The 23716-nt window shown below is 42.6% G+C and overlaps 1 protein-coding gene across 1 annotated transcript in view; it reads right to left on the reverse strand.

Moving 5' to 3' along the window:
• The window catches only part of CHCHD3 (coiled-coil-helix-coiled-coil-helix domain containing 3), a 449808-nt gene that overhangs the window by 382245 nt on the left and 43847 nt on the right, over window positions 1-23716 (reverse strand). Inside the window, exon 3 of the mRNA XM_030216571.1 lies at window positions 19657-19738. Coding sequence (XP_030072431.1) covers window positions 19657-19738 — 82 coding nt within the window. The remainder of the gene's footprint in view (window positions 1-19656; window positions 19739-23716) is intronic.

Raw genomic sequence — 23716 nt, forward strand, 5'->3', positions numbered from 1 at the left:
CAAGAGAGGGAGAGGGGAAGCAGCCGAGAAATACGGGACTGTATTATTGGTTTTTTTGTTGTTGCAACTTTTCCACTTCTAAGAGGTAGAGGGGAAGTAGCTGCTGAAGCCTGGGCTGTGTCCCGCCCAGCTTGAGAAGAGTAAAAGTGTTGAGGGCTGGGACTGGAATAAAAGGCCCGGCCAAACGAGAGACTCTCTGCCTAGCCCCTGAACAGTTTTCTGTGTTTTTTTTTTAATTGAACTGTACCTGAATTTGTTCGTGATTTTTGGAGCTGCGACGGAGGAGCTAAGGAGGAGCGAGCTCACACTATATACTTAGACCGAGCATAAGGAACAAGGTATTTCCACCATTGGCTTTCAAATTTCCTCAGTTCTTTCTGTCAAGGGTCCAGATTGAACCATGGGTCAGAATAGATTCTAGCAACACATCTCTTATATGATGGGGTAAAAGTACAAGTGAATGAGAAACTACAAACTTGTCACACCCACTTTTAGTGATCAAAAACTTTGCACTAACCAGATCAATGTGATTCCTACACACAAAGATTACCCGATGCAGCCTGATTGGGTGTGATTGTTTAAATTTCTCCATGTGTTGCAGTTACTTAATTTCTTCTGGTTCGTTGCTTTATTTGCTATACCCTTGTACTTTGGCTGATGTGGTTCCTTTTGTCTCTCTTGTTTATCTGAGACTTCCAAAGGGGTTTCATGGGTACTCTTGCCCAGGACACAAGGTACAAGGTTGCTGCCAAGGAACCTAGCAGCTGAAGGTAATCCCAGGTCTTGAACACCTCCTGTACACAAAATTGAAGCTGCTCATGTAACCTGAGCAACCTCTCTGGTTAAAAAGATCTTGCCAAGTCAGTGCCAAACTGCGCTCTGAGGTAATCCAGCAAACAAGATGAACTAGGCTGCTCAGCATAAATCACTACCCAGCCCAGACTGTCCAGCACCTGGATGACTTTGTGCATGGTCCACATTGCTGCCCCCCCCCCCCCCCCCCCCAATCTTAGTGTGATCAACCAACTGTCCAAATAAGAGTGCACCCTTATTCCTTCCCTACAGAGGAATACCATCACACCCACCTTCAAGTAAGTTCTGGGGACTGTGGCAGCACTTCGCTAGCACACAGAACACGTACTTCTGCTGATTGTCCCAGATTAATATGCAGATATGCCTCAGACACATTGAAGGAGGTACAGAACCTACACTGACCTCTTGAGAACCAAGATCAGAAGAAGTATCATTTCCATCTTGAATACCCCAAAGTAAATTGAATGGTGGCCTCAACCCTATTCTTCAGATGGGACTGGAACAATGGCTCCCAGATTAAGAAAATGCAAGAGTATCAACCACCAACCCATACTACAGCCCAACTTGGGTTCCATGAGGCGCTCTCACTGCCCAGATCAGCCAGTAGACTTTTACTTTCAGTTCGGCCAATTTCTGTTTCACGTGTTTTGGGGCATTACCTTAATATAGTAAGAGAGAGAGAGACTTTTAATTGAACAAGCTAATTAACACAAATAAGAGTTATTTTCAAAGCCATTTCCTTAGGTAAAAGAGTTTATGTATCTGCACAAGTGGACTTTTATAAAATTGCCCGCCCTATATACTACTACTACTATTTAGCATTTCTATAGTGCTACAAGGCATACGCAGCGCTGCACAAACATAGAAGAAAGACAGTCCCTGCTCAAAGAGCTTACAATCTAATAGACAAAAAATAAATAAAGTTATCAAATCAAATCAATTAATGTGAACGGGAAGGAAGAGAGGAGGGTAGGTGGAGGCGAGTGGTTATGAGTCAAAAACAATGTTAAAGAGGTGGGCTTTCAGTCTAGATTTAAAGGTGGCCAAGGATGGGGCAAGACGTAGGGGCTCAGGAAGTTTATTCCAGGCGCAGGGTGCAGCGAGACAGAAGGCGCGAAGTCTGGAGTTGGCAGTAGTGGAGAAGGGAACAGATAAGAAGGATTTATCCATGGAGCGGAGTGCACATATAGGACTAAAAGTACACATATAGGACTAAATTATTAGGTTTCAATTTACTGTTTTCTATTTTACCTCATTTATTGTATTTATGTTTATTCTTGGTTATTTTTCTAATATGCTGTTAAAATTATGTTTTATGTTAAACTTTACCTACTATATACCACCTTGGGTGAATCTCTTCATAAAGGCGGTTAATAAATCCCAGTAAATAAGTAAATAAAATAAATTCTGTGTATGGCACCAATTAAAACAAACAAACAAACAGGCTCAACACTATTCTACTGCGCTCAAAAGTTAGGCACAGTTTATAGAATAGGGCTTACACCCAGGAAGTGTGACTACAATTAAAACATGGCCATTTACACCAGTGGAAAAATAGTGCAAATGTTGCACCTAAATTAGGCGCAGATCCCAACTTATTCTACAATTATGCGCATAACTAAAAGGAACACCCCTGATCCTCTCATGACCCTCTCATTTCTATGCCCCCTTTTTTGTGACTCATGCATAAAATTTAGGTGCGGATACCACACTTAAATTTATACATATACATTTCAATTAATTGTAATTAGTGCCAATGATTGCTTGTTAAAAAGCCAGTTCCTACACAGGCCACTCAACAGCTGCTGATTTTAACCATGCAGTTCTAAAACTAACAAATAAAAATGATAACTTTATAGTAGATGGTAAAATGGAGGGCTCCTTTATAGAAGCCATGATTAACTGAGAGACTTTTAGAAGGGAAGGTTGCACAGTTAGGACGTTTTTCAACTCAGGTGATAGACAACTTTGTTGTTTTACAAGATAAGGTTACTAATGTAGAATCTTCAATTTCAGCTATGCAGCCTCAAGTTCAGGCATTACAGGCAGTTAATGCCTCTTCAGTTAAGGTAAACCTAAATGTTTTACATAGACTAGAGTCTATGGTAAATCATTTACGCATTAAAAAATCTAAGATTTCTAAATTTTCATATAGCTTATTTGATTTCTCCTGAAATTCTGTTTAAAAAGTATTTTGAAGAGGTGTTAAATTTAGATCAGGAGAAGAGTTTTTCTATTCTTTAATGTTTTATCTGCCTAAGATATCTTTCCAGATGTAACACATTCCACACAGGAAAGGAGAAAACATTTTCTTAATTTAAAACCCAAGGTTTTGGCTTTGGGTGCAATGCTTTTCCTTCCTTTTCCCTGTAGATGTGTTATACAACAACAAGGAAAGATATTTTTATTTTTTTTGATCCTCATCTGGAAAGATATTTGTTAGATCACGACCATAGTCAAGGGAATAAGTAGGATAAAGGGTTATGTAAATTAGTGAAGCTCTAATGATTGAAAGTTTGTCTTTCTAATTTTCTGTTAAAATTTTGTTTTCATTGTGTATACTCTTACTCTCTCTCTGAGATGTGAACTTGAAGTTTAATGAGGGTATGCAGTTGTATTAGATTTCATTTCTGATTAAGAAAGATATTGGTCTAGGTAACCTATTTTGCATTTCTTATGTAAATAATTTGTAAATCTTTAAATTTAAAAAAAATAAAATAAAATAAAAAAACAAGTAATCTCTACTCAGTCCCAGTTGCATCCTGCCCACAGGAAATTACAGAGGTTCAGAGGGGCAAGAAGCAGCACGGAAATCCCTGACAGAGTCAGGCAAAGATAGCTTGTCTCAGTCACTATCTCTACTGGCGATCCAATGCTGATTTGAGGAACAGATGGGTGGGGGATGGGTTAGAAAGATACTAGGCCCGTGAGGGGGGGGTGAAGAGAGGAAATAGATGCTGCAATTGAGGGGGTAGGGGCAATGAGAGGGAAGAGAAAGAGAGAGAGAGACAGAGAGAGACCTGAAAGAAAGGGGAGGGCAAGAGAGGGGGAGAAATGCTGGACTGGTGGAATGGAAGAGGAAAAGAAAAAAAAAGACTGAACCAGAAGGGAGGGAGAGAGGCTGGACCAGGGTGGGGTGCAAGAGGAAGAGAAAAGGAGATGAGAGAAGCTGGACATGGGGGACAGACGGGCATAGAGAAGACATGCTGGACAAAAAGGGAGAGACAGTGACACAGAGGGGGATGCTGGACAGAGTAAGATAAGGACACAGAGGAGAAATGATGAATATGGGGGGAAGATAGAGACACAAAAGCCACATGCTGAACATAGAGGAAAAATAGGGAAATGTACACAGGGGAATACTGGACAGAACAGAGAGGGACAAAGGGAAAAATGGATAGTGGACATCCTTGGCCACCTTTAAATCTAGACTGAAGGGGGATCACGTGGTGCGATGAGAGGGTGAGACGCGTTTTCTGCTCTCTCCGAGGCCCCAACATTCTAAACTTCTAAAATAACCCGCTAACGCCGGAATTATAACACAGAAAGCCAGAGGCAAACAGCCGAACATTTATGGACAAATATTTAGAAACGCCAGCGAAAGGAATGGCGAACAGAGGAGCTAAAAAAGACAAAGAGAAAATGAGAGCAACTGAGGCTGGGACTGAGAAGTCGCCATCTTGTGCTGGGCCGGTTTTTTCGGCGGAGCAACTAGCGCAGATGACAGAGGTGGTAATCACAGCACTGGAGCCCAAATTCGAAAAGTTGGCAACTCAATATGAAGCCTTTGAAACGCGGCTCTCGGAGACTATGAGGAGAACCGGAGAAGTGGAAAAAAGGGTATCAGAGCTAGAAGACGCTAACAACCCGATGCAAGCAGCCCTTAAAAAACTTACTGGTACGGTGGAACTCCTGACCGGGAAAATAGACGACCTAGAAAATAGATCCCGGCGATCAAATCTGCGGATTGTGGGGCTGCCGGAGACAATCGGAGACCGTGTATTAGCAACAACGCTGGAACGCTGGCTGGCTTCAGAATTTGCCTTGTCGGACTCCTCAGGGCCGCTCTGCCTGGAACGCGCGCACCGCGTGGGACGAATCAAAGATGGCAGACAGTCACCTCGCGTGGTGATTTTAAAAGTACATAATTACCTCCACAAAGCAGAGATCCTGCGGGGGTACCGACTAAAGCGAGACGAGGTGAAGTTTGACGGACACTTGATACATATCTTCCAAGACTACTCTGCCCAGTTACAAGACAAAAGGAGGCAATTTACCCCAGTATGTAAGCAGCTGGTTGCACTAAACATTAAATTTATGCTCCTTTATCCAGCTATACTTAAGATCAAGCAGGAGAACACCTGGAAAACTTTTGAATCCATAGATGAAGCAAAAGAATTTGTATGCAGCATTGAAAAGAAACAAAATGAGAATAAAAACAACGCAGCAGAAAGCTGAAGCCGCTGTATCAAGGTTTGCCTGGCTGAATGTGTAGGGTAAGGCAGCGGGTAACATACTGCTGCGGGTTATTAAGTTTTACTTAACAATATGTAAGTTGTTGGGGCCTCGAGCAAGGAAGTGTCCTCTAATGTCACAGTTGGGGCAGTACTCAAGGGGGGGATGGGGAGGGGGGGAGAGTTCGGGGAGGGAGGGAGGGAGAATAGGATATAGGAACAGACAGAAAGGAAGGGAATTTAAGAAGAAATATGGAAGAAGAGACAATATGGGTCTAGTAAAGGAAACAGTGGAAGACAATGAAAAGAATAAAACGGAACAGAGAGCCCTAAGGGTGAGGCTGGGCGCCCGGGGGTGTTATGCACTAAATAAGCTGAATGTAACTTATGGAGAAGTCCCTGGCTAGATCAGGACTCAAAAAGACACGTTTGGTTTCGTGGAACGTGTGTGGTATCACATCCCCAGTAAAACGCACAAAAATCCTAGCTGCCCTTAAGCATCATGGAGCTCAGATAGCCTGCCTGCAAGAAACGAGGCTGTCTCGAGAAGAGCATGACAAGTTAAAACGACATTGGGTGGGAGAGGTGTTCTGCTCACCAGCCATGGGAAGAAAGGGAGGAGTAGCAATATTGATACATAAAGCCCTTGCATGCACAGCCAAGTTAAGATTCAAAGATGGAGAAGGGAGGTACCTAGGGGTACAAATAAACCTACAAGGGAAAGAAATATTACTGGTGGCAGTCTATGCGCCCTTGGTTAAAAGCAGAAGTTTTTTTGCGCAACTGCTAAACAGATGTCAGCAATACACACATCTGCCTTTGGTAATAGCAGGAGACATGAACCAGGTTTATGATACACAGATAGACAGGTCCAGAGGCATGCCGCAGGGTGATAAAGCAGGAGGAACCATATTAGAGTCTTTCTGTACACTAGCAGGGATAATAGACCCCTGGAGATTACTGCACCAGGAAGAAAGAGACTATACGCACACATCCAGAGTGCACCGAACACAATCCAGGCTAGATTACATTTTTTTGTCCCCAACGCTATTTCCCCAGGTGCTGGATGCCCAGATAGGCCCGGAGGAAATCTCCGATCACGCAATGATATGGGCAGATATGGAAGCACAGGCATTCTTTCAGAAACCCGCGGGATGGAGGTTCCCCACATACCTTTATTCCTCCCCAGATTTTAAGAAATATATATGTGAAAGGTGGGAGGAATACCAGCAGAACAACGAGTGTCATTTAGATGACCCCGGCCTATTCTGGTCAGCGGCAAAAGCAGTGCTACGGGGAGATATCATAGCGTATGTGTGTAGGCGCAACCGTAAAATCAACCAGCAAGTCATAGCCTTTGAACGTAAGCTGAGGGAAGCAAAGAGAGCATATACCAAAACACCCACTCAAACATGCTATGATACCCTTATGGTAGCTCGAACAGCACTTAACAGCCTCTTACATGAGAGAATGACACGTTCCCTCGTATATCGGAAATTTAGGCTCCAGAAATTTGGAGACAAAGCCGGTGCTTATCTGGCTAAAGTAGTTAAAAACAATAGGAAACAACACTTTATCACAGCTCTGCGCACACCAGACGGCAAGACTGCAACTAATATGGATGAGGTAGCTGAATTATTTAAAGAGCACTTTGAATCACTCTATAAAAAAGCAGGGGAAAAAGAAACATTAGAGATCAAAGCAGCAGAATACCTAAAAAGATCGGGAATGGCGAAATTCTCTACAAAGGAGATAGAGGCTCTGAACGCCCCAATAACCGCAAAAGAAATTAGTCAAGGTATTAAAACACTCAGACTTCACACTGCACCGGGGCCAGATGGCTATACAAGCGAGTTCTATAAGATGCTCCAAGGCCAGGTGATTGGGCCGTTGATAGATGTATATAACGAAGCGGTCCAGCAGGGCGCCTTTCCCCAATACGCAAATACAGCTCTGATCAGCTTGATCCCCAAAACCGGGAGAGATCCCATGCAGCCCGGCACATATAGGCCAATATCACTAATCAATGTTGACATCAAAATCCTGTCTCGAATCCTGGCGGATAGACTGGCCCAGAGTCTACCTAAGGTTGTTCATACAGACCAAGTGGGGTTCGTCAGAGGTAGAAAATCGGTACTTAATGTGCGGAGGCTGTTGGCGGCGCTGATGCATGCAAAAGAGACAGACACAAACAGACTATTGGTTAGCTTAGATGCAGAACGAGCATTTGATGTAGTCGAGTGGCCGTTCATGTTTGAGACATTGCGTTGGGTGGGAGTTCAGGGTTGGTTCTTTGAGGCAGTTCAGGCTCTTTATACATCGCCAACAGCTTCCATTTTGGTCAATGGCATTAGGACAAAGGAGTTTAGGATTGAGCGGGGGACGCGGCAGGGGTGCCCGCTCTCCCCATTATTATTTGTGCTTACACTAGAACCACTTCTATCTGTAATACGAAATACAAAAGAAATCAAAGGAGCACAACTACCTGGACACATGACTAAATTACTGGCGTATGCCGATGATCTCATGCTTCTCCTAGATGACCCTCAGACATCACTAGCAGCCCTGCTCCAAGAGGTGGGGAACTATGGGGAGGTATCAGGCTTTAGACTCAATTACACAAAATCTCTGGCCATGCCGACGAGGGAAGAGGTTCAAACGGAATGGCAAGGGCAGTTTCCTCTGAAATGGGGAACCGAGCGGTTGAAATACCTGGGGGTAGAGATACCAAATGACCCATTGCAGCTTTACAATGAAAATGTGATACCACTGCTCACTGAAACCAGACGTACGTTACAAAGATGGGGGAGGGCTCCGCTTTCCCTTACAGCTAGAATTGCCCTGTTTAATATGATGGTGGCCCCTCGCTGGCTATACACCTTTCAAATGCTCCCGTTATATTTAAGACAGAGAGAGGAGAGGGTCCTGTCTAGAGTAATCCAGACCTTTTTGTGGCGAGGCCAGAGACCGAGGCTCCCAATAGATGTTTTACACAAACCTAGGATGCATGGAGGAATGGGACTATTAAGTATAAGGTACCTCACAATAGCGTGCTCCATGAGGCATATAAGGGATTGGCTAGTGGGAGGCCAAGAATTCACAGCAACTCACATAGAGGTATTGGCCTTCCCAGAGCTGCACCCTGGTTGGTTGTTGCATACAGGCAAACAAAACCCAGACATTAAAATATCTAAGAACTTGTTTTTGACATCAACCAGAGCAACGTGGAGATGGCTATGCAGACGGCATGGATTTTCAGCGAGTTCTACACCGTTTCTGCCAATATACCACAACCCAGACTTCCCGGCGGGAACAACTTCCGGAGTGTTTGCCCGTTGGCGGGGAAAGGGTATTCAATTCCTATACCAACTAATAAATGTGGAAGGGCAAATGCGTCCTTTCACAGATTTGCAGAGAGAATACAAATTGCCAGCCTCGGATGTGTTCGCCTACCTTCAAGTGAAACACTATGCTACATCAGTAGGCTGGATTAATTTGTGTGAAGATGTTCAGGATACATTGAGCACAGCCTTAACATTGGGATCTCAAAATGAAGTACCGCTAAGGTACCATCACAGATATTTATTGGACACAACAGAGGACATAGACTACAAGAAGAGGGCACAGGACTGGTCCGCAGATTTGTCAGCGGAGGTGACAGACAATATGATACAAAATTATTTGACTTCTATACTCAACACATCGCCATTCACGCGATACTGGGAATTACAATACAAATTTGTGCTCCGTTTACATATCTCACCACACAGAGCCCAGAAAGCAGGGTATGGAGCAACTGGAAATTGCCTAAAGTGTGATGCGCCAAAGGCCACTCTGGGACATATGTTTTGGGCCTGTCAGAGAGTGCAACATTTCTGGAAACAAGTGCTTGAAGCAATCTGGACATGCTGGCACAGAAGGATAGAGCTACAGCCCTTACTCTTATTTGGAATATACAAATATGCCAAGCCGGCGTTGCCGGGATACCGTGGATTTCTGCAACGTGCGATTATGATTGGAAAAAAGGTGATCTTAAATGGGTGGATGGACCGGAATGGACCGAATATCACCCAATGGAGAATATTGATGATTGACTTATCTAAACTGGAAAGATGCGCGGTCTCCGCCCAGAACCTAGAAGACAGAAGGCGGTTGCGACAGACATGGGGCAGACTCTGGAATACGCTGCAACCGTCAGCCAAGAGAAACTTACTTGCCAATTAAACTCAAACTCAATACTCTTCCTTGATGATGTCATTGTTGTATTTTAGTTAAAAGGGAAAGGGGGAGGGGGGTAGGCTGGGTGGGGGAAAAAGGGGGGGGAAAGGGGGGACGTTCATAGATAAAAATGTTAGACAGCACAGACTTACCATGTAATTTCCAAAGAGTTGTTATTGTACTTGATATGCTGTCAATAAAAATCATTGAAACATAAATCTAGACTGAAAGCCCACCTCTTTAACATTGCTTTTGACTCGTAACCACTTGTAACCACTCGCCTCCACCTACCCTCCTCTCTTCCTTCCTGTTCACATTAATTGATTTGATTTGCTTACTTTATTTAATTTTTGGTCTATTAGATTGTAAGCTCTTTGAGCAGGGACTGTCTTTCTTCTATGTTTGTGCAGCGCTGCGTACGCCTTGTAGCGCTATAGAAATTCTAAATAGTAGTAGTAGTAGTAGTAGAATTAAGAAAAAAAACAGAGAAAAGTGGAAAAGAGACACTGGGAGCAAAGCAATGATTAAACAACAAATTAATTATAATATGTCAGCTTTGGGAAATATGTATCGCTGATATCTTGTATTTTAGTTTCTATTTCTATTACTGTGACAGGTTTTCTATATAGGTCTACAATGTTTTTGCTTTCAGCAGGGTTTGTTTACTAGAGGTCTTAAGGTTCCCACCTCCCACGCCCACTACTTTGGAAGATATGGCGTTATAGGGAAACCCATCTTAATTTTTCCACCCGGGGCCTGTTCAATCCTATCTACTACTGAATGTAGGTGTTTATTTTCCAGTAATTAGGGGTTCAAAGAGAGTACAAAAAAAATCTGTTTATCAGTGTTTTCATGGCACAAGTGCTATTGCTGGGCCAGTTTAAACATGGAATCAAACATACACATTTGTGCAGGTGAACAGTTTCATCAGCACAGAAAAGGCATAAAAACAGAATGGGGGATCCAAAAGAAGCAAGTGAAGGGGTGAAAGCGTAATAGGGTAAGTGGAATTTTTTTTCTGGTCTTTGTTTGATAAACACCATTTTCTAAATCTAGGAGTAATCAGTTTTTATCAGTTGCAGCCTAATCTCAGAAGCCCAAGTTGTTTTCCTTACTCTTCTTTGCTAATATTCTGTAATCCTACCAGGGAAAGAATGTGTGCCATTATAAAGGCTATTGAAACACGGTCCTATAAATTGGTTCTTTGGCAATCACTTGCTTTCATTCAAAATATTTCTACAGCTGAAAAGAAACTAATGAATATTTTACTGTCCTTACCAATTAAATTAATTATAAGACTATGGAAAGGGCAGTGCAGACACTGAAATGAATGTACAGTGGAAACTCACAAATATGATGCAGTTTAGGCTGAAAGATGAACAGTATCATTTTCAAAAGATTTAGAAGCTGCGAGACACGCTTTTGTCAGATTAAGAATGTGTACAGTAATTGTTAATCTATCTGAACAATGAAGATTGGCAGTCTCACAGTAAGTTGTTGTTGCCGATATTTACTGTATAAGCTTTTGTACTCGTATTTAAGTATGTGCTTTATATGGTTTATGATTGATCAATTATTTTTAATTGTGTTTAACTAAATTTTATTCATCCTATCTCAAACCTCCTAGCCCTCCACTCACCTAATTCATCTTACTTGTAGTGTTTACATTTGACAACGAGGTTATCAATATTATCTCACAGGTGGGGTATATTTTTACACTGAGTGTTTACAGAATACTAGAGGTGCCCATTAAACTATGACTAACTTATCTATGAAAAATATAAGGTTATGTTAGCTAATAATTTCCCTACTATAACATGCTATGCTTTGCTTTCCACCTTTTTCTGCTATTCCAAACAAAACATGGGCATCTTTAAATTCCCTAGAAATGTGAGCAATGAATCACCACAATAGCCTAGTGGAATGAACAGTGACATGGAGAGGATCCAGTTTGATTCTTTTCATTTATTTAGTCTTATATTCCACATTATCCAAATCGAGTTTGGTTCTATATGGCTTACAGTGCAACAGAATCAGTTAACATGGATTACATTATAATCAGGTACTGCAATCAACAAGTTTGCAGAGTAACGAAGGACTTATTAAGATAATGAATTGAACAGAGAACTGTAATCATCAGGGTTACAGAGTAGCAGGAAATCTACTATGACAAAGAATCTATTGTGTAACATTTGCACTGGAAGAGAGAGGCTACGATCAACAGGTTAGCAGCAAAAATTAAGAGCTATTATACACAAGAGCCCACAGCGTAAATAAAGCATATACTAAATAATAGAGCAATTGTGTGTTGTTGTGGAGAGCAAAGTTCAAGGTTGGTGTACATGGAGCTGTCACTGTGAGAGAGTGACTAGGAGCCGTTGTCTGGTTGTGTGCCTGGTTGTCGGAGCTTGTCCTGTGTTGGCAAAAACTTTTGTGAAGAGGTATGCTTTCAGCATTTTGAAAAATGTAAGATAATCAGTTATTCTCCTAATGTTTATGGGTAGGGTGCTCCAGGCCTGGGTTGCGAGGTAAGAAAACCTTATATTATAAAGATATTTGTATATTACACCTTTGTTGTTTGGGAAGTGGAGTAACAGGTCATTTTGAGCGTACATCAGGGCATTTCCGCGTGGGAGGTCGATCAATGAGATCATGTAGATGGGGTTAGTACCTAGAAGATTGTGTAGACAAGTGTTAGGATATAGAAGATTATTCTTGCCTTTATGGGGAGCCAATGAAGCGTTTGAAGTAGGAGAGAGGCTCTTTGATAGTGAGGAGACCCAAAGATCAAGCGAGCAGCAGTGTTTTGGATGGTTTGTAGTTTTTTCAGGCTCAGATCTTTGTAACCTATGTATAAACTGTTACAATAGTCCAGTTGAGTTAATATCAAAGTTTGTATCGGGAAGAGATTTTTGATTCTTCTCAGCTTTCAAAGTGTTCTGAAGGCTTTCTTTGTGACAGATTTGACGTCGAGGAACCATACTTAGCTCTAAAAATCCTCTTTTGTTCAGCCTCCCCAGAAACCTGGGTCCTCTTCTTCATGCGAAAACAGAGAACGCAATTAGTAGGGCTATGGTCGGGCTCAAGACACTGAAGACACCAAGAATAGGTGTCCTCTCCAGAGATCGTCCGATTGCACCAGGTACAGCACTTAAAAAGCCACTGGGAACCTTCGTGGACATGGAAGGAAAAACTTCCTTGGCTAAATTAATTGAAGCAATGATGCCTGAAAAAGGGGCAAGGCATGGCAAAAAAAAAAAGAAAGAAAGGAAAAATTCCAGACAAAGTCAAGGCCTAAAAGCGGCCAAACGATGAGGAAAAAGAAAGGAAATTTAAAACCAGGCAAAATGAACTACAAAATATAAGGGAAACACAAGAAATGGGGGTTCCACAACTGGGAACACAATTTAAGGATGGAAAAAATTGCCAAAAGGCATAAAAAAAGCTCTTTAGGACCAAGCAATATGAGAAGACAGTAAAAAATATGCCCTCTCCGCACCGTGGTAAGAACTGAGAAAACCGCATTCTCACGGCAGCCGGAAGGCACTTGCGCATGTGCAGTGGAGCATGTTTCGTACTCTACAAAGCTCTACTTATACTTGTTATATGACCTGGACCAGGTGACGCGGGTCGACGTCACCCACTTGTGAGAAAAAATAAGCCTGCTTGTCCTCTGAGAAAAAAGAATTTTTCCACCCCAGAGTAATGGGTCTTACTTTAAGTGACATAAAATTAATTCCTTATCAATAGCTTTTCCTCCAAGTTATGGTAAAGCTGCTAGAATGCATCAAGGTGAGATATAAAATTGGTTCTACCAGACACCAGCTAATCTGCTCTTCAACTTTACGGATTATGACAAGGCAAATAAATGTTAGCTGAATAAGGGGGTCTTTTACAAAGGTGTACTAGCATTTTTAGCGCAGCTTTGTAAAAGGGGCTGTAAAGGAGCAACGACAGCAAGAATGACAAAAATATTCCAGGAACAGAGACACTAAGACTAAATGTTAGATCACCAAAAATAAGTCAAGCAGGTATTCAATTTTAAAAATATTCAATCAGGTTAGAATACATCTGAGTATAAATGGCCACCAAAGAGGAATCTAATTAAAAAATAGTTATGATATTTAAGACAAACCATTTCAACCCATCATATTGGTTTCTTTTCACTTCTTATTGAATTGGGAGGTCTGATGAGTTTTTGGTAATTTAGATTATAGTAACTCATTACAGACTCTTTATTTATTTATTTATGCATTTTTTACAAAATACACACGAAAATTCAAAACTGTGGTAGTGATCACCGCACAGACTTAGAAAAGAAGATTCCCCACTGCTGGAAGGGATGCCCTATCCCAGCCCAGCATCTTCAATCTTTGTCCTCACTATCGGCATGCTGGCGGATACTGCATAGTGAAAGATGGTAGTCTGCGCCTTCTGTTTGGTCCGTGGAGCAGTAATCAAAGCAGAAGCACCCCAAAAGCCCTTCCACTTACCCATTTCAGGTATGTGCAGAGCTCACCAGCACACTGCTCCCACTTTAGTGGCCATTTTGTTTGTGCACCCCCCCTTAATATAGACTCTTGTCAAGCTAATACAATAAATAATATATAGCTGTACTATGAAACAATTTAAAATACATGCAGACAATTTCAGCAGCACTACAGTAATTATATTCTGATTTAAGTGACCTACACCGTTTGCCGCCTTCACCTTCTGTAAAAACATAATGTGCTCTGAGCTTAGAGAATGGAGAAATTAACAACCTCAAGCAGAACGGCATACTTCAGAAGTGAATGGCGCAAAGTCTTTTCGCACATCAAGGCTCCAAATTTAATAAAAACAATTGCAGTCATCATTTATAGAGCCCTGCAACTGCACAAGGTGATTTTTAAGCTAGCAATATGAAAGCAGTCACTGGTGGAAAAGTTTACAATTTAAGTATTTCTTATTACTACCCAATTAAGAGCAGATATAGTCCAACTCCTCAAACGTGGAAACTAAGAGAAGGCAGGTAAACTACAGACCTGTAGGTCTAACTACAGTACTGAGCAAAGATAAGTGTAGCATCTTTATGTTTCAACATTTTTTATTGATGTTAGCAAAGATAAATAAACAACAGTTGCCTCCATTCTCTGAATACAATGTCCAATTTGTGAAGGATGATACGAGAAAACTTAAGTAAATAAACAATGTGCACATCAACTTTTTAAACAGTATTCCCCCCCCCCCCCCCCATCTAATCCCTTTCCCTCCCCTTCCCCATATGTTTCAACTGTTTATATTGATGGTCATTAGGATAGACAGAGGTTTAACATATCTGTTAGCAATAATAAAGTAATTGTTTACTTGCAGCAACTTGGTATAGATCCTCTATTGTGTCATCAGGAGTTTACATTTCCTCCCTCCCATCTCTATACCTTCATGTTGCTACACATTTATTGATAAAATTGCTAATTGGTTCATATCCACCTTTTATCATTCATTGAATACAAGTCTTATTTTCAGACATAAACATTAAAACAAGTTGAACATCAACCTTGAAAAAGTTTATGCCCCTTCCCTTTCACACCTCATTCCCCCCTTCCCCCCAAGTTTTACCCCCCCCCCCTCCCCAGATTCGACTCTGTGCCATCTCGGGCCCCGAGGCACCTTCATCTCTCCGGTCCCCATTTCCTCCAGCTCCTCTTTTCGTGCTTCTCTTTATAGTTCAAGTTGTCGTGTTTAATATCAGGCTTCAGGCTCTATGAGATAAGGCTTGAATATATCTATCCCAAATTAAAAGGAACAATTTTTTCCGCTTAAACGTCGAGCGGGCATATTGGAGTTCTAATAACATCAGCTTATGCAATCTGTTCCTCCATTGCCAGTATGATGGAGCCTGATCGCTGGCCCATACCCCCAACACTACTTCTTTCCCAACATCCCTGCTTTCCGAATCAACAACTTAAAATGTTTATCATGTGGCCCAAAGTCCTCATATTGGTCTAATAGAAATCCTGTCGGGGATAGCCTCACCAGTCGCCCCCCTAGTTGTTCCAAGTAGAGGGCCACTCGTTTCCAAAATGTTTGGATTTGTTCACATTTCCAAAACGCATGTATAAATGAATTTATTTCTTTTTTACATTTTGTGCAGAGTGGAGAGGTGTGGTAGCCGTGTTAGTCCACTCTTAAAGGTTATCAATAAAAATCAAACAAAATAAAACATGGAAAAGAAAATAAGATGATAGCTTAAGTTATGTCCAATAAAAAAAGTATCATCTTATTTTCTTTTCCATGTTTTGTTTGATTTCTATTGATAACCGTGCAGAGTGGAGAATTAATCCCTCCTACCTTAAAAAGCCTGTCCTGTGTGAAATATGCTCTATGTAGCACTTTAAAGTTACATTCCTGTAGTTTTGCACTAATCGACCCCGATGGTATACGCCCTATTAATTTAACCAAATCTATGGAGGCGGCCGGCAATCCCAAATCTCGGCTCCACCTAAGTGTAGCATCTTTAAGTAAGCAGAATAGAGGACCCTAGAAATTAAATGGTTTTAAAAAAAAACCCTAAACTTAAATGGCTGCATGCGTGTGGATGTGTCGAGTGATGTTTAAATGGTGACTCCGGCTGTGATGAACTAAGGCTGGTGCCAGGAAGACTTGTTCGGTCTGTGTCCTGTATACAGCAATCCAGTTTAGCATGGGCTGGAAAGGGCTTCAACAGCAACTTCAGTGGCTGGAACCTGATGACAGTGCTGGGCAGACTTTTACAGTCTGTGTCCGACAAGTGACAAGAAAGATAAGATGGAATGGGCTTCAACAGCAACTCCAGTAGCTGGAACATAAGGACAGGGCTGGGCGGACTTCTATGGTCTATGTCCCAGAAATGCCAAAATAAAAGCATGATCATATATTTTAGATCTTATTTATTGTTGATTTAATCATGAATTGATAATGAGTGTGACAGTTGGGCAGACTGGATGGACCGGTCAGGTCTTTATCTGCTGTCACTTACTATGCTAGATAACAACATAGACTGACAAAGGGGAGATCTTGTCAAACTTGATTAAGATTTTTATGTTGTGGCAAAATCTTCCACACTCTAGGTTACTTGGGGCTGACGGTGCTCATTATTGCAGAACAGACACTGCAATGACAGACTAATTTGGGGGGGGGGGGGGGGGGGGGGGGGCGAAGAGTAAGAACACACAAAGCATCATGATAGGTGAATCGAACTTTACTCATCTGTAGCAGGTGTTCTCCGAGGACAGCAAGACATACATTCTCACATGTAGGACGATGTCTTCCACAGAGCTCTGGTGCAGATGCTGCCCAGTGTTCTATTGTTTCTAGAAGCTTTTGGCAGGACCCCACCACCTGTCTAACTCGCACAGGACCAACAATTGGATAAAAAAGCATGGAGAATACAACTCCTAGGGGAGATGAGGGGGTATGTGAGAATGTACGCCCTTCTGTTCTTGGCAAACACCTGCTACAGGTGAGTAACTTCACTTTCTCCAACAACAAGAAGGACATTACCTTCTCATGTGTTAATCCCTAGCTACCAGACTCACCAAAAATAACAAAACAGTCAATAGGGACTTGCAACTGCAAGGCCAACATGAAGGTAGGCCAAGGGATCGCTCCTCTGAGGGGTTCTCTGGCTCTATATCAGATCCCTAGGAGCTGTCCGACTCAGCAAAGTATTCCTCATGGGTATCTAAGTCTGTATCTGCCTCGGATCACTGGATGTGCAACCAGGCTCTAGTAAATAGCAATAAGGTGCAGGTCCTTTCCTGGACTCCAGGGTTTCTTCCTCCCCCAACAGGCTGGAAAGGAGCTCCGATGCTCGACGAGGTACCAGCATCAATGTACGCCTGACAGACAGGGCATGGTTCTCCAGGATGGGCTGGAGCAGCACAGTAATCAGTGATGATGCCTTTGATGCATTGGCATGAAGCCGAGCTAGGATATGCCCCAGCTCCTCCTCTAACACGACCCAGAGCCAATCTGAGGGCAGACATAGGTAAAGGAAGTCCCGGTGCCAGTGTGGAGACAGCCTACAAAGATGTAGGATCTGAATCAGAGCAAGGGTCCCAGCTTCAGGAGAATAGCATATGGCACAGCTTCCACGGAGAGGGACTGATGCTTCTCAGTTACTGGTGACACTGGTATGCTGGAACTCCTGGCACCATACTTCAAAAGAAGACCAATGCTGATGCTTCTTCACTTTATCTCAATGCCCGGCATTGGGGCCCCTCAGTGCCAACGAGGATGATGTGGAATCCTCACAAGTCCTCGGTGTCAGGTCCAATGATGCTAGACTCGAGTGGGCACTAGCAGCTCCTGACATCAAGGCAGAGAAAGACCTTCTCAATGTCAACGTTTCCAATGTCCAGTGCAGCTCCTAAAGCCATAGGGACCGATGTCAATGGACTGGACTTGGCATGACAAAAAGTCTCTCATGCAGGACCTCTCAAGTCTTCTGTGTTTTCTTCTAAATTTAAGCACATTCAGAACAATGAGAGGAGTTATGGTTAGGCACACGTCATATAGGTCAGTCACAGACATGGTCCTAGCACAATCTGTGAACTGCTTAAATCCACTGGAACATTTCTGGGCCTTAATAGGGAAAATGGCTGCAGCAAAATCAAATGGCTCAGTAGTAAAAGATTTTTCTCTCTTTTTTTTTTTTTTTTAAAGTCCTGGCCAGGAGCTCAGGCTTAAGGAGGCTGTGATCTGCGAGAAAACAAAAGAACTTTTAAACTGGCAAAAAAAAAAGACTAAAGGAATAAAAGGGAGGCACTTAGAGGACCTACGATCAAGACTCAGACATTTTAGGCACATGTCATGTGGGTCACTTACAGACACCTATTACATGTTGTGCATTGCTTAAACTCACTGGCAGGCTTTGAGACATCACAGAAAAAATAGCAGCAGCGAAATCAAACAGCTTTTTTTTTTTAACCTGACAGGGAGCTCAAGCCTAAAAACGGCCGTAAGCCATGAAAAAATAAAGAAGAAAAGCGGAAGGGGAAGGAAATTTAACAAAAAAAGTTTTTAATTCATCTGCACCAGAGTTCTGTCGGGGAACGTCAACCACTTGTGATGATCCTATGTCCTGCTTGTCCTTGGAGAAGATCAGATATTCCCACAAGGGCCTACATCCAAAAAGTATGGAATGGCTGAACCTATTCTGAGCCAAATTTATAAAGGGCAGTCGAGCACATAAATAAAAGCACAAACACCATCACACAGAGACAATAAGAACAATCTCTCGGTTCCACAAAAAAAAAAAGAGATTTATGTTTACTGCATTTCATATACTACCTTTCTTATCTAGGCAAACAATGCAGTTTACAGGTCAATTACAGACACTGTACGAATAAGTGGTTTAAGCAGCAAAGTACTTCATGCTGCCCAGGTTTTGATTTCAGTCCGCATGGTAGAGCAAATAATGTTGCTCCTAATTCACAGATGCTAACCCAGGCAGAGTGCCCAACTACAAGCAAAAAAATCAATGATTATTACACCAACTGAGCAGCCTGAAGCTTCAGGATTCTCAAGGAATTCCATCATCATATCCAGCAAATTTTTGAGGTAAAACCAGAGACCACTGACCAAAATGATTTGTGACTTATTAATGCAGTAGTTTAGTAAATGTGACATTATACACTAGAGATATCCAAACATTTGCCCCTCATGCACTCCTACGATAGATAGGAGGTGGCATTTACAGCACAAGGACAACATGGGCCTTGCTGCACACCTTCTGAAGCAAGTTCCACATAGCTTATTCAATTGTACATATAATTACCTTCAGTATATACACCCATCTTTAATTATCCCAACGCCCACGTCTTACCCCTTTTGTCTGTCTATATGTCCGTTCTGCTGCCTATTAAAAATGTTTTATTTGCCTGGTGGTAACATTGCATCATATTTCTCTTATATACATGCTCTATTGGACTATTTTAATAAATACATCATAACTGACACTATCATATTACTGGTACTAAGATTTAAATATTTCCAATTTCACTCATGGTTCTAATTGTGTAAAACACCAACATTGGTCAATTTACTATTGCTAGGGTGGTACTACAATGTAAGCTTTGTCAAAGCTATACCTGTTCTATACTATGTAAACTGTTAATATATATCTTAACAAATAAATACAACCACCAACCTTTTCTGTGTTTCAGATTCCCTTCTAGCTTGCTCCAGTGCTAGTTCTTCAGCTATTTTCCTTTTCAGCTCTGTTTCATTCACTACAATTATTTAAAAAAAAATAAAAATAAACAGAAAAAATTAATAATTTAATTTCAAGCCAGCATAAACAACAACTCGGGAATAGGCTTTTCTAAACAAAGTAAGACCAAAATCAGAGATAGATACAGAGATAGATATACACATATGTATGTACATATACAAATAGCAAGACAGACACATGTAATTAATAGCTCCAATGAAAACGTCATTTGATAATATTTGTAGTACAGCATTATACTTCTAATGACAGTCAGCAAAGCAACACCAGTCTTTCGTAGCAAACTTTCAAATAATCTTAGAACAACAGTGGCTTCTTGGGATAGATGTAAACCTCAGGAAACTGTTTTTAAGTCTCATACACCCAGATGCACAAAGGTCCTAGAAAGAATCAGTCTGTATTTCCACCTTGGCAACAGACTGGACGGATATGGACCTTCATTATATCAGGGTTCCAAAATAGCTTGTAAGTGATGTGAAAAGATGAATGAGGCCACTGCACACAAAATTAATGAGCTACGCACAGAAATATATTATCTACATCACCAGTCCCAGGGCTTTTGGATTGTAAACTTTATAATAGAGCCATCTTACAGAGGCCATATCAATTAAGAATTCAATCATTCTGCCCCCATACTAAAGCAAGAATATCTGGAAACAGTACTTATTTTTCTTACTGCAATAAATGTATTAACTATAATTCAGCTTTCCTGTGAGAACAGAATACTTTCACAGAAATGGGTAAAGAGGCAAGTATTTTTAAGTCATAAAATTCAACTGAGATTCTGAAAAACAAAGTGTTTATTCATTTGAAAAATGGCATTTTCATTCAGTAACAGCCATTTTACAGAACAAATCAATTTTAATATCCTTTCTCCAATATCTTGAATTAGTTTTATTTGCACACATTTTCAGAAGAAAACAGCATAGTGGTTCTGCAAGTGATTGTAGGTCAAAATCTAAAGGGATTTATACATTTAGCAGCTGCCATTAAATGAAGATATCCGTTATTTGTTGATTTCTAGTAGCAACATACACATACCTTCTCATTCTATAACAGGTTGCCTAAAGTTACGCACTGATTGTATGCTTAAGTTACAAAATATTAGCACCTAGGTGCGTGATTGATACGGTTATATATTCAGTAGCCACACACTCTGCATGCAACCCAACATGTAAATGCAAGGGGCATACATGCTGGCAGGACACAAGTGGGTACCACATTTACACATGCAACTTTCAGAATACTATAAGCTACGCTCTAAAGTGCCACATGGGTATCCGTTATGGCCCCGGAGGTCAGACATCAGCGGGCGTTGGTCTGGTTCTGGGTTCTTTTTTCTGGTCCAGAGTCCACTTCTTAGGGGCAGTAGGTTTGGTAGCACAATAATACAACACACAAGGGTGGCTTGGCAAAAGGTATTTTATCTAGAAACATGCCCGTTTCTCACACAAATGAAACGGGCGCTAGCAAGGTTATCCTCCAAGTTCCAGCTTGGCCTCCTCCCTCCCTCCTCTCATCCGAGTTCCAGGCCCCCCTCTCTCTTTCTCCTCTGAGTTCCAGGCCCCCCTCTGTCTCCTCCGAGTTCCAGGCCCCTCCGTCCCTCCCTCTCCTCTGAGTTCCAGGCTCCCGCCCTCCCTCTCCTCTAAGTTCCAGGCACCCCCTCTCTTCCAAGTTACAGGCCCCCTCCCTCCCCTCCTCCTAGTTCCTGGCTCCCCTCTTCTCCCTCTCATCCGAATTCCAGACCCCCTCACTCAGAGTTCCAGGCCCCCCTCTCTCTCTTCTCCGAGTTCCATGCCCCCACCCTCCCTCTCCTTCGAGTTCCATGCCCCCGCCCTCCCTCTCCTTCGAGTTCCATGCCCCCATCCTCCCTCTCCTCCCCTCCGAGTTCCAGGCCCCCCTCCCTCCCTCCGAGTTCCACGCCCCCCTCTCCTCCGAGTTCCAGACCCCGTGCTTCCCTCCCTCTCTCTCTCCCCTCCGAGTGCAAGCCGAACCTACATTGCCCGCCCTCTTCTCCCAGTCCTCCGCCTGCCCCTCGCCTTCCTGCGTGCCGCCCAGAATTTAAAAGTTCTTACCTCGGGGTCCGGCGGCAGCAGTGAAAGGCGAGCAGCCACGGCGCTTCAGCTTGCCTTCCCTTTTGTCTCAGCTCTGCCTCTGGTCCCGTCCTTCCGAAAACAGGAAATGAGGGCAGGACCAGAGGCAGAGCTGAGATAGAAGGGAAGACAGGCTGAAGCGCCATGCCTGCTCGCCTGTCACTGCTGCCACCATACCCCGAGGTAAGAACTTTTAAATTCTGGGCAGCACGCAGAAAGGCGAGGGGCAGGCGGAGGACTGGGAGAAGAGGGCGGGCAATGCAGGGTGGGCTAGCACTCAGATGAGAGGGAGGGAGGGGGCCTGGAATTCTGAGGAGAGGGGGGCCTGCAACTCGGAGGACAGGGGGGGAGGGGGGCGATTGTATCCTCACCTCCAACGTTCTGTGGCTGGCTGGTGCTGGCTTCCCTTCCCTTTCACTGATCCGCCCTCTGACATCATCATGTTTAGACGCGAGGGCGGACCAATGGGAATTGTGTTACGAACCCAGGCGTCCAGATGTCGAACGTTGGAGGTGAAAATTATTATATAGGATAGGCATACAGCAGAAGATAATATAGCAGTGCTTCTGTGTGTCTCAGGGTCTGCCTGATGTCTGATTCTGTGTATATCTCTGTCAGTGAATGAGAGTGCTGCAGGTAGGAGGGATGTGTGTCTGAAGGTGTGTGCGTTGAGTGTGTTTGTGTCTGTCCTTCTCTTTGTCCCTCTCTGAGTTTAAAATAACTGAACTCTTTTCCCATGCACCAGCCTGTGATACAATTTGGTTAGTTTTACCAAGGAGGTGTCAATTCCTGTGAAGACAGTTTCTGGAGATAGTGATTTGTTTCTATTGTTTTTACTGAGTATTGGCTCTGGTTTGTTTTATTGTTCAGAAAGCACAAGTGTTCTGAGACATCCTGTCTTTCACTGACATTCCCAGGGATCTGACTAGGAGAGGAAGGAGGAATGTCAGAGCTGCTCTCCCAGAGGTCTTTAGCTGACATTCTGAATAGGCCATGAAGCCTTAGTTAGGTTAACTTTGGGGGTTAGGGCCTTGCACTGCATAAGGTAATACTGACAGTAAGCAGATGTGCATAAATGGCACATAAATGCTGGCTATAATGCACTGGTTCTCAACCTAGTCCTCAGGGCACACCCAGCCAGTAAAGTTTTAAATACATCCACAATGAAAATGTATGAGATTGATCTGCACACCAAGGAAATGGAGGGGCAGGCTTAGAAGGGAGGAGAAGTACCTGGGATCCTCCTCAGATTCCCATGAGCATTCTTCGGTATCGGACAGCACTTCCCTGAGTGATTCCATGATTTTTCCTACCACCATGAGGCTTACCTGGCCTGTAGTTTCCCACTTCTTCCCTTTCTCCACTTTTGTAAAGAGAGACCACATCAGCTCATCTCCAATCCTGCAGAACCTCTCCAGTCTCTAAAGATCTATTAAATAAATTCTTAAGAGGTCCCACTAGGACATCTCTGAGCTCCCTCAGTACCCTCAGATATATCCCATCCGGCACCATAGCTCTGTCCACTTTCAGATTTTCAAGCCATTTATAAACGCTTTCTTCCATGAACAGCGCAATATCTACGCCATTTCCAGGTATACCCACTGCCACCGACCATGGTCCTTCTCCAGAATTTTTTTCCATGGACACTGAAGAAAAGTACTTGTTTAGCACGTTTGCTTTGTCTCATCACTCTCCACATAGCTATTCTCAGTATCTGTCAATCTTGCAATTTCATTCCTATTTTTTCTCCTTTCCCCAATATATCTAAAAAAGGTCTTATCACCTCTCTTTACCTATTTAGCTATTTTTTCTTCTGCCTGTACTTTCATTACCCTTATTTCCCTCTTCGCTTCTTTGAGCTTAATCCAGTAACCTTTTCTGTGATC

This window comes from Microcaecilia unicolor, chromosome 10 (genome assembly GCF_901765095.1).
Source record: "Microcaecilia unicolor chromosome 10, aMicUni1.1, whole genome shotgun sequence".
Classification (NCBI taxonomy): domain Eukaryota; kingdom Metazoa; phylum Chordata; class Amphibia; order Gymnophiona; family Siphonopidae; genus Microcaecilia; species Microcaecilia unicolor.